This window comes from Callorhinus ursinus, unplaced genomic scaffold (genome assembly GCF_003265705.2).
Source record: "Callorhinus ursinus isolate GAN/ISIS: 27379988/994484 unplaced genomic scaffold, GSC_fseal_2.0 scaffold18, whole genome shotgun sequence".
In the NCBI taxonomy this organism is placed as follows: domain Eukaryota; kingdom Metazoa; phylum Chordata; class Mammalia; order Carnivora; family Otariidae; genus Callorhinus; species Callorhinus ursinus.
In genome coordinates this window covers 24,360,352-24,377,909 of record NW_027397080.1, presented here as the reverse complement: position 1 = coordinate 24,377,909, position 17,558 = coordinate 24,360,352, and the positions used below count along the sequence as shown (strand labels likewise).

At 55.9% G+C, this 17,558-nt stretch overlaps 1 protein-coding gene across 1 annotated transcript in view; it reads left to right on the top strand.

Annotated features, from left to right (window-relative positions):
• ARHGEF10L (Rho guanine nucleotide exchange factor 10 like) overlaps window positions 1-17,558 on the top strand; it is a 106,689-nt gene that overhangs the window by 75,339 nt on the left and 13,792 nt on the right. The window contains 1 exon segment of the mRNA XM_073903280.1: window positions 677-825. Coding sequence (XP_073759381.1) covers window positions 677-825 — 149 coding nt within the window.

The window sequence follows — 17,558 nt, the reverse complement described above, 5'->3', positions numbered from 1 at the left end:
GGGAGACTGAGGCCTCGAGAAGGGGGAAAGATGTGCTCAAGGTCCTAATTGAGTTTCTAGCAGAATGAGGGCCAGCGCAGGGCACGTTCCACCATGTTGAGCTGCCTCAGCAGGGCCGTGCGGACGCCACATCTCCTGGGAAGCCTCTCTGGATTACCCCTGGGCCGAGTTTTCCATCTGTCTCAGCGCTCCTCGAGGCCCCCCTGTGCTCACCTGCTCAGCTCTGCGTGGCACCGGTGCGGGGGCTGCTGACAACCCCCTGTCCTGTCCAGCTGGCAGGGTTTTCTTGGAGGCCAGGGTCTGTATCAGACTCATTCCTGTCCTTCCAGTACCCAGTACCTGGCCCGGCCCGGGGTTGGTGCTTACTAAGTGTGTGTGTGTTGAGGGGGGAGCCCACGCGGGAAAGAGATGGGGGATAGAGGAGGGAAGGAGGGTGAATCGGGGGGTACAGCCCCCAGAGGGGGTGGGGCGTAATGGAGGCGGATGGGAACGGCCCTGCCCCTTTGGAGGAGGGAGAAGGGCCAGAGAGAAGGGCGGGAGGGTGTTGTGGGGCCCGGGTGGGCCCACTGCTGAGGCTTCCCGGCAGTTCCCAAGGCTTGAGGAGCCCTGAGCCCCTGACCTGTGTCCCATTCCCGCCCTACCTCCCTCCTGAGCTGCTTCTTTCCTCTCCCTGCAGGAGGTGTCCCCTGGGACCTGGAGAGCCCTCCCGTGTGCCTGACTGTGGGGCCAGGTCCAGTCCGTACCCTGCTGAGCCTGGAGGACGCCTTGTGGGCCAGCTGCGGACCTCGGGTCACCGTGGTGGATGCCACTAGCTTGCAGACTCAGGTACCGGCCCTACCTTGTGGCTCAAGGCTGCCGGCCTCTGGGCCATCTGCTGGGTGCATCCTTGTGGGCCCTTCTCGTGTCTACCTGGCACCGTGCTCAGCCCCAGCTGTGTCTCAGGGATCTGTGAGAGTTTGTTGAGAAGCACAGTGGGCTGCCAATCACTGCTGGGCCCTGCCCTCTGCCCCAGCATGCCTCCCTGGGGCTGCCTGGAGGGGAAGGGTCCTGACCTTGGGGCTGAGCCGTGATCTGGCCCATGGGCTGTGTCTCTTGCTGCCTGTGGAGCAGGAATTGGGAGCCCTGCCTCACACCGTACCCAGGACCCGGCTGTGCTGAGGGGAGGCGGGTGGATGCAGCCATCCTGGAGGCTGGGCTCTATTTAATTAATTTTTTTAAAGATTTATTTATTTATTTGAGAAAGAGGGAGGGAGAGGGAATGAGAGCAGGCAGAGGGAGAGAGGAAAATCTTCAAGCAGACTCGCCACTGAGCATGGAGACCGATGCGGGGCTCGATCTCACGACCCTGAGATCATGACCTGAGCCGAAATCAAGAGTCGGACGTTTAGCCGACTGAGCCACCTGGGCACCCCTGGGCTCTTTAAACTGTGGAGGTGGAGGCTGCATGGTCCTCCTTGCCATGTTGTGGGCTGAGCACCCCCTGCGCCCTGGCCGCCAGGATGAAGGCCTGGTCCCCGGGCCACAGGTGTGGACTCAGGCGTGACTCCCCAATGATATATTGGTGATGTTTGTCATCGTTTGATTTGTTTGGATTGTCAGCTTGGAGTGGGGCCTTGGTAATCAGGCCCAGAGTAGAGGTTTGGGTATAGGCTCAGGGTCGGGACAGACAGGTGCCCCAGGTGAGCTTCTGTGAGGGGGCGATTGCCATTTGCCCACTGGCTCATCTCTATAAATGGGCTGTAAATTGGCTACATAATAGCCAGGCAAGCGCACCGAGGGAGTCCTGCCATTGTAAGATCACAGGTGTTGAGGGCTGGATCAGGTGGGGAAACTGAGGCCCAGGGAGCTGTGGGCACACCCTGGGACCCTGGCTTGAGTCTCAGCGTCATGGTGCTCACTTTCTGTTTTTGTTGGAACCTGAGGGGCAGTCTCTGGAGCTGTGTGCACCCGGCTCTGCGTCCCAGTGCCGCTCACCTGCTGGTGCCTTGTTAGGGCCCCATCTGTGAAACCTCGTTTCCCACTGGTGAAAGGGGGCTCAGTGTCCCTTCCTGGGGTCCTCTTGCTCACTGAGATAATGCTTGGGAGCCACAGTCCTGGTCATTTGATTAGAGGCCCCTCCCGGTGCTGGGAAGGGAGGAGGAGGGATTACACCCCAGCCCGCCAGCCAGGGGTGGGGGGCAGTGCTCTGGGCAGAACCGGGGGGTTTAGGCTTTGAGTTCTCATCATCCTTTAGAGGAAAAGGGTGTTGGGGGTTGAAGGTGACTCCTGGGCCCCAGTCCCAGGCCGAGCGCTGGGAACATCCTGTTGAGGACCAGTGACCTCACTGGTGCCGCTGGGCTGGGCCAGGTGGGGGATCTGGGGAGGGGCCCGGGGGGCCTCAACAGGAAGGAGGCTACTGCTTCCCCCTCTGGTCTTCTTTCTCCTGGGGGGAAGCCAGAGTGGGGAGGGGAGCCCTGAGCAGCTATAGCCACAGACCCCCTTCCCAGCCCCTGGTTTGCTTTGGGGGGCTTGCCTGCTACCACCCCCCACCTGCCCCAAGGGCCTCTCACCTCCTCCACCTTCTGAGAGGAAGGAGAGCAGGGGGAGCTGGTTCCCCCAGGGCCCTTGGGGTCCCTGAAACTCCTGGGTCTCAAGCCACTTGGTAGGAGGAAGGACAGGGCCCATCCGATTCCTCGGCCTACCCCCTGCACCCCCTCCCCCGGTGTCCCTGCGTTGTCCTTACGCCAAGCCTGGGTGCCCTGTTGGCTTTCTCCTGCTCGAACCCTGTGCAGGCTCCAACTCATGTGGGGAGCCGTGGTGAGGGGCACTCAGCCAGCAGCTGAGCACTGGGGCCCAGTTGAGGGCAGCTGGGGAAGCGGGGAGGGGTCCCAGTCCTGCACATGGCAGCCTCCAGACTGATGGGGGAGACCCAGCCCTGCCCTTTGGGGCTTCCAGTCTGATGAGGGAGACCCAGCCTTGCCCTTAGGGGCCTGCAGTCTGAAGAGGGAGACCCAGCCTGCCCTTGGGGGCCTCCAGTCTGATGAGTGAGACCCAGCCTGCCCTTGGGGGACTCTAATCTAAAGAGGGAGACACAGCCTGCCCTTGAGGGCCTCCAGTCTGATGGGGGAGACCCAGCAATGCCTTTGGGGGGCTTCCAGTCTCATGGGAGAGACCCAGGCCTGCCCTTGGAGGGCCTCTAATCTGATGGGGCGATACCACCTGCCCTTCGGAGGCCTCCAGTTAAATGGGGGAGACAGACCCCTGCCCTTGGGGGCTTTCCAGTCTGATGGAGAGACGCAACCTCCAGAATAGGACCAGGAGAACCATGTGGGAAAAGTGAGCCCAGAGACATGAGGAAGCCAAGAGCAGAGAGCGGGTGAGATGGGAAGGAGCAAGCCCACCGAGTGCCCTGTTGGCCCAAGGACGCCCTTAGCCCTGCCAACAGGGGCGATGGAGGGAGAGGGAGGAGGCAGCTGGGGACACTGGGAGGCAGGCTGTGAACTACGAGGTGTCTCTAAAGAAGACTCTTCTCAGGAAGGGTTCAGAGGACCCAGAAACCACTTGGGAGGCAGCGGCTGATGGTTGTTGGGGAGGAGGTGTGGGCCACAGGGCCTGAGCCCTGGTGAAAGCTGGGCCCCCCTGTCCCCCGCCCAGGGCCCTGAGACTTTCTGGAGGGGCCGATTGAGAGGCATCACCCAGGGCAGTGGCCCCCATCTCTGTCCTGGCCATGCCCCCCTTGGGTTCCCTGGGCACCCCAGTCCCTCGGAGGTGTGTGGTTGGCTGGCTGGCTGCTTTAGATGGCCCTGGCTCTGTCCTGTCAAGCTCTGCACCCTTGGACAAGGCGCCCAGCCCTCCTGGGCCTCAGTGGCATCACCTGGAGAATGCGATGCTGATAGGACTCTGTAGAGGGTTGAATGAGAATACTTACGTGTGGAAGGGCTGTTTCACGCAGGGCCCGGCACATAGCAAGTGCTCAAAGAACATTGGTTATCGTTGTGACTATTTGCCTCACTTAAGTCCTTATATAGGGCTTATTTGGAGATTCAAGCTCCCTTTGAGTTGGTGTTGCTTGTGGGTGTGGGGTGTGCTTCCGTGTCGCGGGTCTGCCATCCTGGCTTTGCTGGCAGGAAGGGGATCGTGAGACAAATGGACGAAAGGCGGGACAGGGATGGAGCCGGGCCCGGGCTCTCTTTTACCCGATTTTGCCGCTTGCCAGCCGCAGTGCACTCCTGCCCAGGCCCCGAAGCCCAGCTCTGACCCCACCGTCCCTGGGGTTGAGCAGCCACCAGGCTCCAGCTCGAGGCTGCGATGATTTAAGATTAGTTCTGGACCAGCTGCTCTCAAGAAGGGGATCAATATGGCTTTTTACCTGCTTTGCACACCCCGGAGGGCATCAGGAGGGCGTTGGGTGCGGGGAGGCAGGACAGAGGAAGGGGTGGTGGGTCGGAGGAAGCATGCGCCCCGTGTGCAGCCAGGAAAATTGAAAAGTTTGTGTGCTGCCCGGTGTGGGCAGCTCACCTTCAGTACACACAGCCCTTCGGCACAGTAACGAGGTGATCACCATGCATATTTAATGAAGCTGCGCTTGGCCGCTGCTTGGAATAGAGAGGAAGCCTGCCCACCTCAGCGCCGGGGCTCTGGAAACAGCCCGGTCTGGCCGCTGCCTAATGACGCCGTCCGTGGGGCCTGCAGGGCTCATGGCCGGCTGGGCCTGGGGGAGCAGGGCTGCCGTCCCAGGGCTCAGCACACTTCTCTGCAGAACGCTTTACTTCAGAGGAAGGGCACTGCTTATTAGCAGTGACGTGGCACATTCTCCCCCAGGCTGGAGAAAACCCTTGGTGGAGATTTGAGGTGCTTGGAACTAACTGCTCAGTGCTCTGAGCCAGGGGGCCCGGGAGTGTGCCGGTGGCTGAAGGTGTGCCTAGTGGGGCTCTGGCCCAAATGTGGAGACATAAGGAGTTAATCTAGGGATTGTGTTCACTCCAAGGAGCTTTCCCTGATTTTTACCACCCCCAGGAAAATGATACTAACCAACGTACATGGATCGGGTATGGCTTTTAAGTACTTTGCAGGAATTAACATGTTTAAGCCTCAAATCACCTTATGAGATGAGCATTATTATTATTCCCACTTTATGGATGAGGAAACAGAGGTACAGAGAGGTTAAGTGACTTGCCCTAGCTAGAAGGATGCAGAGCTGGGATCTGAACATGGGCGTCTGACTCCTAAGTCTGCTCTTGATCTCCGAATCAGCTGCCTGGGTAGGCAGAAGGCTGTGTCTCCTGGGCTGCATTTGTCCCCCACGGTTTCTGTCCTGTTAAATGTAACTGCTGGGAGCTCTGATTTGTTTATGCACGTGGTTTTTTCACCAGCATGTCTTCCGGGCCAAGGATTGCTGCCTGTTCATTCTCCTTTCCCTGGTGTCCGGCTTACACAGCGGTGCTCTGAGTCAGTAGTCACGGTGTATGGACCGATGGGTGTCCTGATTCCCAGGCCCTCTGCGTGGGGTGCTGGAGGGATGGACATGAGTAAGACCTGGTCTCAGCTCCTTGAGAGCTCAGAGGCCAGTGTGGGGAGCAGACCTGGGATGCTGAGTGTCAGCCCAGGGTGAGGAGACTGCGGGGGGGGGCAAGCCCAGGCCCAGTGGGAACCCAGAGGAGGCACGAGGGGTGCCAGATCCAGCTGGAGGAGGGACAGGAGCTGGTGAGGTTCCTGGAGGTCAGGACTCCTGAGCCGGACTGGGCAGGTGCGTGGCTGTGATGAGTGCAGGAAGAGAGGAGGCAGGGAAGATGCTCTGAGCGGAGAAAGCACCGTGAGCTGGGTCAGAGTCAGCCCCGCCAAGCATAGATACGGTTTGGAGGGCTCCCTGGGGACAGGCCTCTCACTGCACCCCTGCCCCCCACCGGCTATCTCTATTTAGGTCCACTTGGCCCCCGGTGGCCACCCCTGACCTTGCTAAGCCTGCCCCCTGCGGAGCCAGCACCCCCCCACAGTGTGTCTCTGGGTTTGACGCTTGCCCACCAACTGCTTGTTCGGCTCCTTGATCCCAGCGGAGCAGCCGTGAGACCTGTTAAATCATAATGTAGCTCACCAGGGCCTGTGTCAACACTGCATCCTTGTGTTCATTATCTAGATCAGCACCTTCAAAGTCTAATCCAGTCACATGGAGTTCATTTTAACCGATCGCTGGAGGGGAAGCCGGCTGTGGGATGGTTGTTGCATCTTAATTAAAGAATAAACTTACTGGGGACAGGTCACCTGGAAAGTGCCGGAACGCAGGGCAGGTTGTATCAGTGTTTGCGCCCGGGGCCTGGCTCCTGTCCTGCAGGGCTGTTGTGAGGGTTAAATTGGGGCAGCCTCTCTCTCATGAGACCCCAGCTCCCCCACCGGCGGAGAAGTCTGTCTGGACCGCCTCCCCTCCTCCACACACACTGGGTCACCCCCCTGGGACCGGCCGCCCCAGCACCGTGCTCCTTCACAGCACTGGCCAAAGCTGCATGTTGACGTCTTGGGGACAATTACCAGATTAACGAGACAGAGGCTGTGTAGGGCAGGACCACACCTGCTTGGCTCCCATTGCATGCCTGGTGCTGAGTCCAGGCTGATGTGTAGCAGATGCTCAGTGCAGGGCTGTGATGGGAAACACACATCACAGAGTCCAGGGCGATGGGCTCTGGCTGTGGTGGACAAGGAGGGGAGATTTGGACAGGGCGCGTGCTGTTAACCTGCTTCAGAGCTCAGTGCTGAGCACATGAAGGGCGCTTCCCAGAGCAAGTGCTGTCAATAATCCCACCTGGCTTGGGCTCCGCGCATCCTGTGGTCGCCATGCGCTCAGCGCCTGGCCGCTGGCCTCTGATACGGGCACTGATGCTTTTGGTCATCAGGCATGCCCGAAAAGAAACTTCTCTGGATTCCTGAACACCAACAGCCCCCAGATGTCCCCCTGCCCACCCCCACGTAGAGCCACCCTCCCCACCCTTAATTTTCACGTTTAGTGCCCAAACTTAGTTTGCATGTCTTAGCTGTTGTAAATCTATCATAACAGTGTGACGTGGCATGAATAATGCATCACTGGGCTGTATTAGTTTTCTGTCTCCTATCTTATTTATGACACGAAACGGGTGGGAATTTGCAAAAGCGAAATCTAGGCGCAGGGCTTCCTGGGTAATGGTATGCAAATTGGCGTGAGGGCGGAAAGATTCACCCAGTCCTGGGGGTGCCCGAGCCCCAGCGTGCGGGCCACCTGAGCATGTGGGGAAGGGCTCATGTCACTGCAGGGAGTCATCTCTGGTCCACAGTTTTGTCTTAATTTTTTTAAGTGTGTGTGTGTCATTGCTGTTGTTATCTTATTGTTTTTTTAAAATGAAAAGTTGGCAGATGAAACTTGAGACATTGATTTTCTAAAGGTTGTGGAGACTTCCCAGGAGGCTCAGACAGTGAGCATTTTCCAGCAGCAGGAAGAATTGAGGTTAGACTTGCAGAAGAACTTCCTTTCAGGAAGCTTGTGAAGGACAGGGGCTGCGGGTGGGTTTGGGGATCCTGTGGGGCCCCCTCCTGGGGAGGGTGTCGAGGGGCCAGGCATGGCTCAGGGCCAGCTCTGCTCCAGGGCTCCGGGGGTTGTGAGGAGTTATCTCCAGGGATGTCCCGTGGGGCTGGGGGTGGCTGAGGAACAGGGCTCCAGGCCCCCTCTCTCCTCACCCGGGAAGAGCTCAGAGCTTTCCTGTATCCCATGTTTGGTCTCCCCCTGTCCTGGAAGATTTAGGTTGGTAAAGGATTTCATGGTGTAAAAACAAGTGGTTTGAAGCTGTCGGTTCAGGGAGCAGGTTCTGTGAAGCCGTGGAGAAGCCAAGGGAGGTGGTGGGGGGAAGGCAGATGGAAGGGGATATTATGGAGAGAACAGATGGGGGACTGGAGGTGAGGGAGGGGGCAGACGACAGCGGCAGGTGGCAGTCCTCCGCCTCTGAGCCCCTGCCCCCCAGCGTCTCTGGCTGTCAGTCTGTCCTCCCATCCATGTAGCTCTCCCATGTCCCCCCACTCCTCTGTGGTCACTCTCCCCTCTGAGCCCTGCCCCAGGGGGAGGGAGGACGGACACCAAAGGAGCAGCTTCCCAGCCCCCTAGAAGCTGGCAAAGACACACAGAGCCATGAATGGACCCCTGAAGGCCGGGCGCTGGGCTGGGCCTTCCTACAGTGGAGGCTGGGAGCCTGAGCCCCGGACTAGACTCCGGGTGTCATCACAGATCGAGTGAGATCACACAGGGAGGGGCTCAGGCCAGCACCTGGCGCACTCAAACCGTTACGGGATGGTCATCTCACGCCTGGCAGCCAGGCTGGGGGAGGGTCTGCTGGGCCGGAAGCTCTAAGGGAGCAATCCTGCTGCCATGTCTGAGTGGGCTCGCATGGTGGTCAGTGTGGGCTTGGGAGCTGGGCTGGCTGGCTTCGGCCCCTGGCTCCCTGCCGCGTGCCTCCATTTCCCCACCTGTAAAACGGGGATAATTACAGAACCCACCCCAGGGCTAAGCAGCTGGATGCGTGTGAAGCACAATGTGTCACAGCTGTTTTACAGGGACAGGACTTGGTCAGGATCACGTAGGACATCCGATGGTGGAGCCAGGATCTCCAGCTCCTTCCCTAGTGCCTGGTCCCGGGGCCCGGGGTCCACTGTGTCTGGCTCGGATGGCCGGAGGCAAAGGGCCAGGCGTCGGCTCCCCCGGATACCTGGGGAGAGAGGGCGGTGGGGTGAGACAGTGGCCAGCACGAGTCCTGACCCAGAGTAGGTGCCCTAGATGCAGGGGCCTTATCCTTGTGCCCATGCTCTGCTGTGGGGCAGACACGCCTTCCACCTAGCCCGGGAGCCTAGGAGAGGAGTGACAGTGTGGCCAGACGGGAACCAGGCCTGCTGGAGCAGGTTCAGTGAGAATGCGTGTGTGGGAAGCGGCTCCTGAGCAGTATGAGCAGACGCATGGGGGTGAGGACAGCTTGTGTGTGTGAACAGGTGTGTGTGCGCCTGTGTGTATGTGTGCAGGTGAGAGGCGGAAATTGATCAATTACATTCACATCGTTTCGTCCTTGACTGTAGCTTGAATCCTGTTGACAGCATCCAGTTGGGCTCTGGGGATCTGGGTCAAGCCTGGAATCATTCCCCTATCCCCGTGGTGCCCCTGACCCCAGCCTGGCAGTCTTGGGTGCAGATCTGTGCCTGGAACTGAGACATGACCCTTCCTGGCGCCTCTCACACCCTCAGCAGGAGGGTGGCACAGCCTCCTTGGCCGAGCCTGCTCACCTCTACTGTTGTGGCCAAGGGGAGTCCAAAACAATGGGGAGAGGTCATATGTGCTCAGTGATAAGCAGGTGTAGTGTAGGGATATTTAACTTTTGTGAGGCCAAGGGTGGTTTGCAGACTCTTTAAAAGAGATGTTGGCCAAAATGGCTGACCATCTTTCTAGAAAAATGTGCCAGAGGTGCCAAATCTTTCACAGTTAATTCCAAAACGGGTTATTAAAGGTTTGGAGCAGGCTGTCAGTCTTGGAGCGGGCAGGGCCACCCATCTATCTGTCCCTTTTCGGTTCCCATGGTGGCCCTGAGCTGGAAGAGTCCAGCACCAGGTCGGGACTCTTGTAATCCACACTTTAGAGATGAGTCAGCTGAACCCCAGAGGTGCTGACTGACTTGCTGGTGAGAGGTGGAGGTGGGTGTCACATCTAAAGCCCCCTGCCCAGGGAAATGCCCCGGAAGGACCCCTCTGCTTCTGGCACGTGATCCGTGGGTCGTGACCAGGTCGGACTCCAAAGGCAGTGTGTGGAGTCATCCCCAGATGGAGCCCACACAAAGGTGTCTTTGTGTGTGTCTCGGAGGCCGGGTATGGGCTGTGGAGTCCCCCCAGGGTGACCATCCATCCCAGCTGGCCCAGGACTAGGTGTCCGGCTTCTGGTGCTACCGCTGTGCCTCCCCCCACAAACCGGGGCGGCTGGTCACCCTGAGCTGGAATCCTGGCGTTTCCCCCCCCTTTTCCTGCACTGTGACTTTGTGAGTGTCATTCAGCCTCTCTATTTGTTTCCTCAGCTGTGAAATGTTGATAACAGGAAGATAGATAAAGAAAGGGAAGGGAGTTGTGCTGATTGCCTTTAAACCACAGACTGCGCCTGCCCACCTGCCCAGAGCAGCCGCTCGGGGCGGGACCTCTGCGTCTCTGCCCCCAGCCCGTCCCCTGGCTGGTGGAGTGAGCCCGCACCGTGGATCTCTCTCGAAGCCTGCCTGTTTGATGAGGATGGCGGTGGTGCCCTCATCCCAGGTGGCTGGGGCGTGACATGGAGGCAGGGCTGGCTGAGGGGCTGGCACGTGCTCCGTGGGCGATCTCTGGAGCGGGCAGCCCGCCCTGGTGACCGAGCAAGGAGCGGGACAGAGAGCCCCTGCATGCCCACGCTCTGCTGGGGTGCCCGGCAGGAGATGCCTGGGTGAGCATCCCGAGCTTGGAGTCCAGGGGTCAGGCCCATGCCCAGCTCTGCCCCTGCCCCATGGGGCCATGTGGGCTCACATTCCCCTTTCTAGGGTCGGCCCCTCTTGTAAAGGTCTCTGTGAGGAGGAAATACTGTGGCGTGGGGAGGGCCTGGCACACAGTAGGTGCCCAGCAGGTTGGAGATGTGCCAGCCTTCTGCCATCTCTTTGGCAGCCCCCAGTCAGCCCGAATGTCCCAGCGCTCCTTCCTGGCTCCTTGGCATCCTCTCAGCTCCAATGACTTTGAGTGCTGAGCTGCTCACCCTGGGAATTTATAGAAACCGAGCACAGAAGCCTCACCTGGAGGCTCATAAATATTGTACGATGGAGATTGGGCTACGTCAGCACAATCTGGAGCAGCGTCACTCACCTGAAGCAAATGGTGCACGTGCCTGTAGCCAGGTGAGGGGGACAGACCGTAGTGGGCCGGTGCAGGACCCCTAGTCTCTTCCCAGCTCCCCGACCAGCTGCTCGCTGCAGGTGGCATGCACAGAGCACTCGCGGTGGCCAGCCCTGCCCGTGGAGCCTCCTGGGACCCCAGAGGGCAGGTTCTCCTCCTGGCCCCATTGACAGGTGAGAGAGGAGAGACAGAGACTTGGCCAGAGGTGAGCCAGGAGCTGGGGGTCAGACCCAGGCCCTTCCCTCTGGCTGCCGGCTTTTTTTTTTTTTTTATAACTTTGTCTCCCCCTCAACTTTTTATTTAGAAAAATTTCAAACTACAGTAAAGTTGAAAAAATAGTACAATAAACACACAAATATTCTTTACCTAGTTAACCAACTGTTAGCATTCTGCCGTAATCCCCCATATCATACATACACTCCCTTTGTTGGCTACGCCATTTAAAAGTCAGTTGCAGGCATTATTACTCTTCCCCCCTAAATAGGGAGGGGTGGCATGGCCATCCCGCATAACCTCCACAGCACCACCCTACCCGGGGATTCAACATGGAATTGTGTCTGTAGGTGCATTTTCCCTAGTCGTCCCCCAAATATCTTACATAGCTTCTCTCCTGACCCCAGGCAGGATCCAGCTGGGATTGAACATTGCATTTGGTTTTCATGCCCCTTTAGTCTCTTTTTAATCTAGAACAATACTTCTGCCTTTATTTATTTATTTTTTGTCTCCGTGATACTGACTTTTTTTTTTTTTTGAGAAATCCAAGCCAGGGTCTCATAAAAATTTCACAACCAGGAATTGGCTGGTGTTTTCTCGGATGGGCTTTGAGTGTATAGCCAAATTCTGCCTTGGGGGAGCTGTTGGGCTTCTCATGGCATGGCAGAGGGAGGGGGGAAATGCAGGCTGGTCCCATCCCCGGTCAGTTCAGGCGGGTCCTTCAGGGGTCCCCATCCTAAAGGGACTGGTTTCCCTTTGTGATTCCTGGGTCACCTGCAGGGGATTCCTTCAGAATGTGTGCATATCCTGTTCCTTGGCAAACTTTCACCCTAAACTTTCATTATTTCAAGAGGACTTCTCCTTACCCTGACTCAACCCCCTTCCTCTACCACCTCTACACATTTATAGTCTCTTTTAAAATCCAGTGTGCTATAATCCAGGACCATCACTCCTCTTGATACTCAAATTATCTCAAATTTGGCCAATAGGAGCCCCTTCGTGTTGGCTCCTGGGTCCCTTGGTCACTTACTTCCCCATTATTTGTGGGGTGCTTCCCTGCTCTTCTGCATCGGGAGAAGTTCTGGGCTCCCCTGCTGTTCCCCCTGCCCTCATGGGCCATTCCTCTGGGGTGCCCAGGTTGGTTCCCTTTTATGGGCATGGAGTCTGGGGTGCTCCCTGCTGCCAGCTGTCATTGCTTCCAGACCCTTTCAGTGCACAGGGCCAGGAAAAAGAACTTAGGTTTGCACGGACAGCTCTGATCCAGATCCGAGACTGTGGACCTCCACCCTCACCTGCTCTCACTCTGTCTTCGACTCTTCTCGCCGTGAAAACCCTGGCCCCTGAGAATAACCTCTGTGAACTTCAGCCACACCACATGGTGTCTGAATTGCTGGGCCCGTCCCACCACCCACACCAAGTTTACTATGTCAAGTTCAGGACTTTGCAGATCTTTCTGTCCTTAAGGCCCTGGGGTGTGTGGTCAGTGGGCTGAATTCCCACGCTGCCTTAATGGGTTCTTTTCTATGTGGGTGTGGCCATGTTCCGATAAAAGGGGACTCCCCCAAACAGGGGGCAGGCCTCTGTAGTCTGAGTGTCACTGTTAGCAGACCACGGTCTAGAATATCATCCTAACGCAGTTCCCGGGGCAGGATGAGCAGCCGGCAAATCGCCCTGCTTGGACCGTGGGGGCCGAGTAGGCAGAAGGCGCCGGGCCTCCCGGAGCTCAGAGGAGCGACAGGACTGTGCTGGTGGCCACTGGGCAGGGGGCCTTCTTCAGAGACAGGGGGGATAGAGGCCTCTGAGAGGGAAGGTGACCCACACTGTTGGGCTCCAAGACCGGCCAGGGGCTAGAGGAGGGGTCCAGAGGGGAGAAATGGGAAGCCAGCACTGAGCCCAGTGGGCAGCAAGGACTGGGCCTCACTGCCGCCTGCCCCACCCCCCCAGGAGTACTGGGACCCATGCTGCCGGCATGCCACCTGCTTGTCCTGTGTCCCCGGGAGGCCCAGCCAGGACTCCCAGGACCCGGCTCCGTGAGCGGGCTCCTGGCCTGGGGAGGGCGCCCAGGGAGCTGGGAGATCAGGGAGGAGGGAGGGGCTGAAGCTGCCGCACCCTTGCTCATACCTCCTGCCCTTTCTCCCACCGTGTGCCACGGGGCTTGGCGGGTTTGCACAGGCCTCTGTAAAGGCCTTCAGGCCTGGGGGCAGACTCATTATGCCTCTGGAGAAATGAGCCTGGATTTCCACTGCTAACTTCTCTTTTAATTGGATTCTGACTCAGGCGCGGCTTTCCACGGCCCTAGGCCTCCTGGTTCCTGCGCGCTCTGGCTTTCTCGGAGGCTTCCGACCCTTCCACAGGAGCGGGGCGAGCACGCACACGCCTTCCTGTTGGTGTGCGTGCATGTGTGCATTTGTTTGCAAGTGTGTGCATGCCGTGTTGGGGGAAGGAAGGTCTGCAGACAAAGCCTGCTGCCTGCCCCCTCTGTTCATCGGTCGGCTCCTTGACGGTGGGCCCCGTGGAAGTGGGGTCCAGCCTCAGTGGCTCATCTGTGGCTCCTCTGTTGGCCTCTAACGGCAGGGCCCGTCGGGAGGCATCCTGTTTGGATCTGGTGCTCCGCCTGTGGCTGGGCCTTCAGGAACATTGTCTTGAGCATAGGCTGGTTCGGGAAGATAAGCACCCCGGCTGCCCGGGGTTCCCAGGAAGGACTAAGGAGAACTGAAAGCCAGCGCTCCAGGGCTGTGGGCAGCAGACTTGGGGGTGAAGGGACAGAGGGATGAAGTTGCTCCTCTCCCCTTGCATTGTGTGGACTGGGCCCAGCTTGTGGAGGCTGTGAGGGGCTTGGCCTCCCTCTAAATCCCAGAGGCTCACTGGCTGAGCCTCCAGTACCTGGGCCTTCAGTGGGGGGGGGTGGGGGGGTTGCTGAGGAAAGAGGAGCAGAGACCCCCTGCCAGCCCCTTGTGTGAGCCCCAAGTCTGAGGGAGCAGGAGTGTGCCACACCTCATATGAGACCCCTCCCCCCTCGCCGCTGGGGAGCCGCCACTTTGATGGAGACAGCATGCCTCTCCCCTGCGTGAACTTCCTGGCTGAGAGGGAGCTAGGGCTTCTGCTCTCAGGGTCCCCCCATTGAGGGACGAGCTGTGCCACAGAACCCTGCCTCCTGGGAGCAGCCTGGCCTGAGGGGAGGGGAGGATGTTGCTCGGCCTCTCCCCTCCCCTAACCCGGGGCCCTGAGCTTCCTGTCCCCATTAGCCTGGGCCACACGCAGAGCTCAGGCGCCAGGGACTGGCTCGGAAAAAGCAATTGTGTGGGCCCCAGTCTTGCCCTCACGGGCTTGGCTCCCCATGTATACCCCAGCCCCGAACAGCCAGTTTCCTTATCTCAGGGGGAAGCTTCTTGGTGATCTGAGCCGGGAGGAGTTGGGGCCACTCCTCACTCCCTGAGCCCGTGTGAGGCCCACACCTCCAGCCCCTTCCACGTCGCTCTCAAAGCGAACGTCCTTCAGAGGCAAACCTGATCATGTCACTTCCCAGCCTAGCCCCTTGGGCACTTAACTGCCGTCAGCCTTCACCATGGACGTGGACGGCAGCAGCCCGGGGCGCTCCGGCCCTGCCCACCTCTCTCCCTCCGTCAAACCACGGGCCCCACCCTGACACCTTTCTGTTTCTCACACATGCAGTGCTCATTCCTGCGGGGCCTTCACACTCCCCCACCCCAGCCCCGCTCCCTGGGACAGAATGCACCTGTTCTCTTCCTAATCTCCAGGAATTCTCCTCTGACTCCAGTCTGTCTGCTCTGCTGTTTCTTTTTCCTTTTTTCAAAAATTCAAGCCCAAAGTCAAAGTGAGAGGCCTTCCACATAATAAGTGCCTGATTAATCCCGGAATTGTTTTTATTCCGTAAGTTTGCAGCGTACAGCTTTAGAATTTGACATCTGTATATGCTACCAAGTCTGGTTACCATCTGTCACCATACAGCTGACCCCTCACCCCTTCCACCCGTGCCCCCAAACCCGCTTCCCCTCTGGTAAGCATTAGTCTGTTCTCTGTATCTGTGAGTTTGTTTTTGTTTTATTTTGTTTGCTTGTTTTTGTTTTTTTGTTTTTTTGTTTTTTTTTGGCTCCACATAAGAGTGAAATACTGCAGTATTTGTCTTTCTCTGACTTATTTCACTTAGCAAAATTCCTTCTAGGTCCATCCATGTCGCAGATGATGTGTGTCATTCTTTTTATGGCTGAGGAACATTCCATGCTATCAATACACCACATCTTTATCCATCCATCTACTGCTGGACAACTTAGGTTGTTACCATATCTTGGCTATTGTAAATGCTACTTTAGTGAGCATAGGGGTGCACGTATCTGTTTGAATTAGCACTGTTGTATTCTTTGAATAAATACCCCGAGGTGGAATGGCTGGGTCACAGGGTAGTTCTGTTCTTAGTTTTTTGAGGAACCTCCATACCAGTTTCCACAGTGGCTGTACCTGTGTGATTCCCGCCAGCGGTGCACGAGGGTTCTCTCGTCTCTACATCCTCGCCAACACCGGTTACTTCTTGTGTTTTTGATTTTAGCCATTCTAATAGGTGTGAGGTGATAGCTTACTGTGGTTTTGATTTGCATTTCCCTGATAACTGGCAATGTTGAGCATCTTCTCATGTGTCTGTCGGCTTGGCCATCTGGAGGTCTTCTCTGGAGACATGTCTATTCAGATCCTCTGCCCATTTTTAAGTTGTGTTGTTTGGGGTTTTTGTTGTTGTTATTGTTGAGTTGTATGAGTTGTTTATGTATCTTGGATACTAACCCCCTCTTCCATTCGGCAGGTTGCCTTTTTGTTTTGATGATGGGTTCCTTTGCTGTGCAGAAGCTTGTTAGTCCCCCTTGTTTATTTTCACTTTTGTTTCCCTTTCCTTTGGAGTCAGATCCACTAAGATGTCACTAAGACCCATGCCAGGGAGCTTACCACCTCTGTTTTCTTCTGGGAATTTGATGGTTTCAGGTCTTACATTCAAGTCTTTAATCCATTTTGAGTTCATTTTTGTGTCTGGTGTAAAATAGGGGTCCAGTTTCTTTCTTTTGCATATGGCTGTCTAGTTTTCCCAGCACCATTGATTGAAGAGACGGTCCTTTCTCCATTGTGTGTTCTTGGCTCCTTTGGCATAGATTCATTGTTCATATGTGTGCAGGTTTCTTTCTGGGCTCTCGGTTCTGTTCTGTTGACCTGTGTGTTTCTTTTTGTACCAATACTGTACTGTCTTGATTACTATAGCTTTATAATCTAGTTTGAAATGCGGGAGCATGATACCTCCAGCTTTGTTTTTCTGTTTCAAGATTGCTTTGACTATTTGGGATCTTTTGTGGTTCTGTACAAATTTTAGAATTATTTGTTGTAGTCCTGTGAAGTGTGCGTTGCAACTTTGATAGGGATTGCATTAAATCTGTAGACTGCTTTGGGTAGGAGGGACATTTAATTTTTAAGATTTTTATTTATTTATTTATTTTGAGAGAGAGAGACAGAGATAGCGGGAGAGTTAGCGAGCGAGAGCATGAGTGGGGAGGAGAGAACGAAGCAGGCTCCATGCCGAGGAGGGAGCCCGACACGGGGCTCAATCCCAGGACCCTGGGATCATGACCTGAGCCGAAGGCAGACGCTTAACTGACTGAGCCACCCAGGTGCCCCGGATGGACATTTTTATAATATTCTCCCAGTTAGCTCCATGGGCATGAACTGTCTTTCCATCTATTCATGCCTTCTTCAATTTCTTTAATCAGTGTCTTAGAGTTTCAATGTACAAGTCTTTCACTTCCTTGGTTAAATTTATTCCTAGGTGTTTTATTCTTTTTGATACAATTGTAAATGGAATCGTTTTCTCGTTTTCTGTCCCTGATGAATCGTTATTAGTGCACAGAAATGCCACGAATGTCTGTCTATTGATTTTGTATCTTGCAACTTTATTGAATTCATTTATTAGGTGTAGTGGTTTTCTGGTGTATTCTTTAAGATTTTCTATATATAGTATCATGTCCTCTGCAAATAGCGACAGTTTTACTTCTTCCTTTCTGATTTGGATGTCTTTTATTTCTTTTGTTGCCTAATTGTTGTGACTAGGACTTCCAGTTCTATGTTGAATAAAAGTGGTGAGAGTGGGCATCCTTGTCTTGTTCCTGTTCTTACAGGAAAAGCTTTTAACTTTTCACTGTTGAGGATGATGTTTGCTGTAGGATTGTCATATATACAGCCTTTATTATGTTGAGGTACATTCCCTCTATACCCACTTTGTTTTGAGAGTTTTTCAACATCACAAATGGATATTGAATTTTGTCAAATGCTTTTTCTGCATCTATTGAAATGATCATGTGATTTTTGTCTTTCATTTTGTTCATGTGCTTTATCACATTGATTGGCAGATGTCGAACGTCCTTGTATCCCTGGAGTAAATCCCACTTGGTCATGGTGTTTGACCCTTTTGATATATTGTTGGG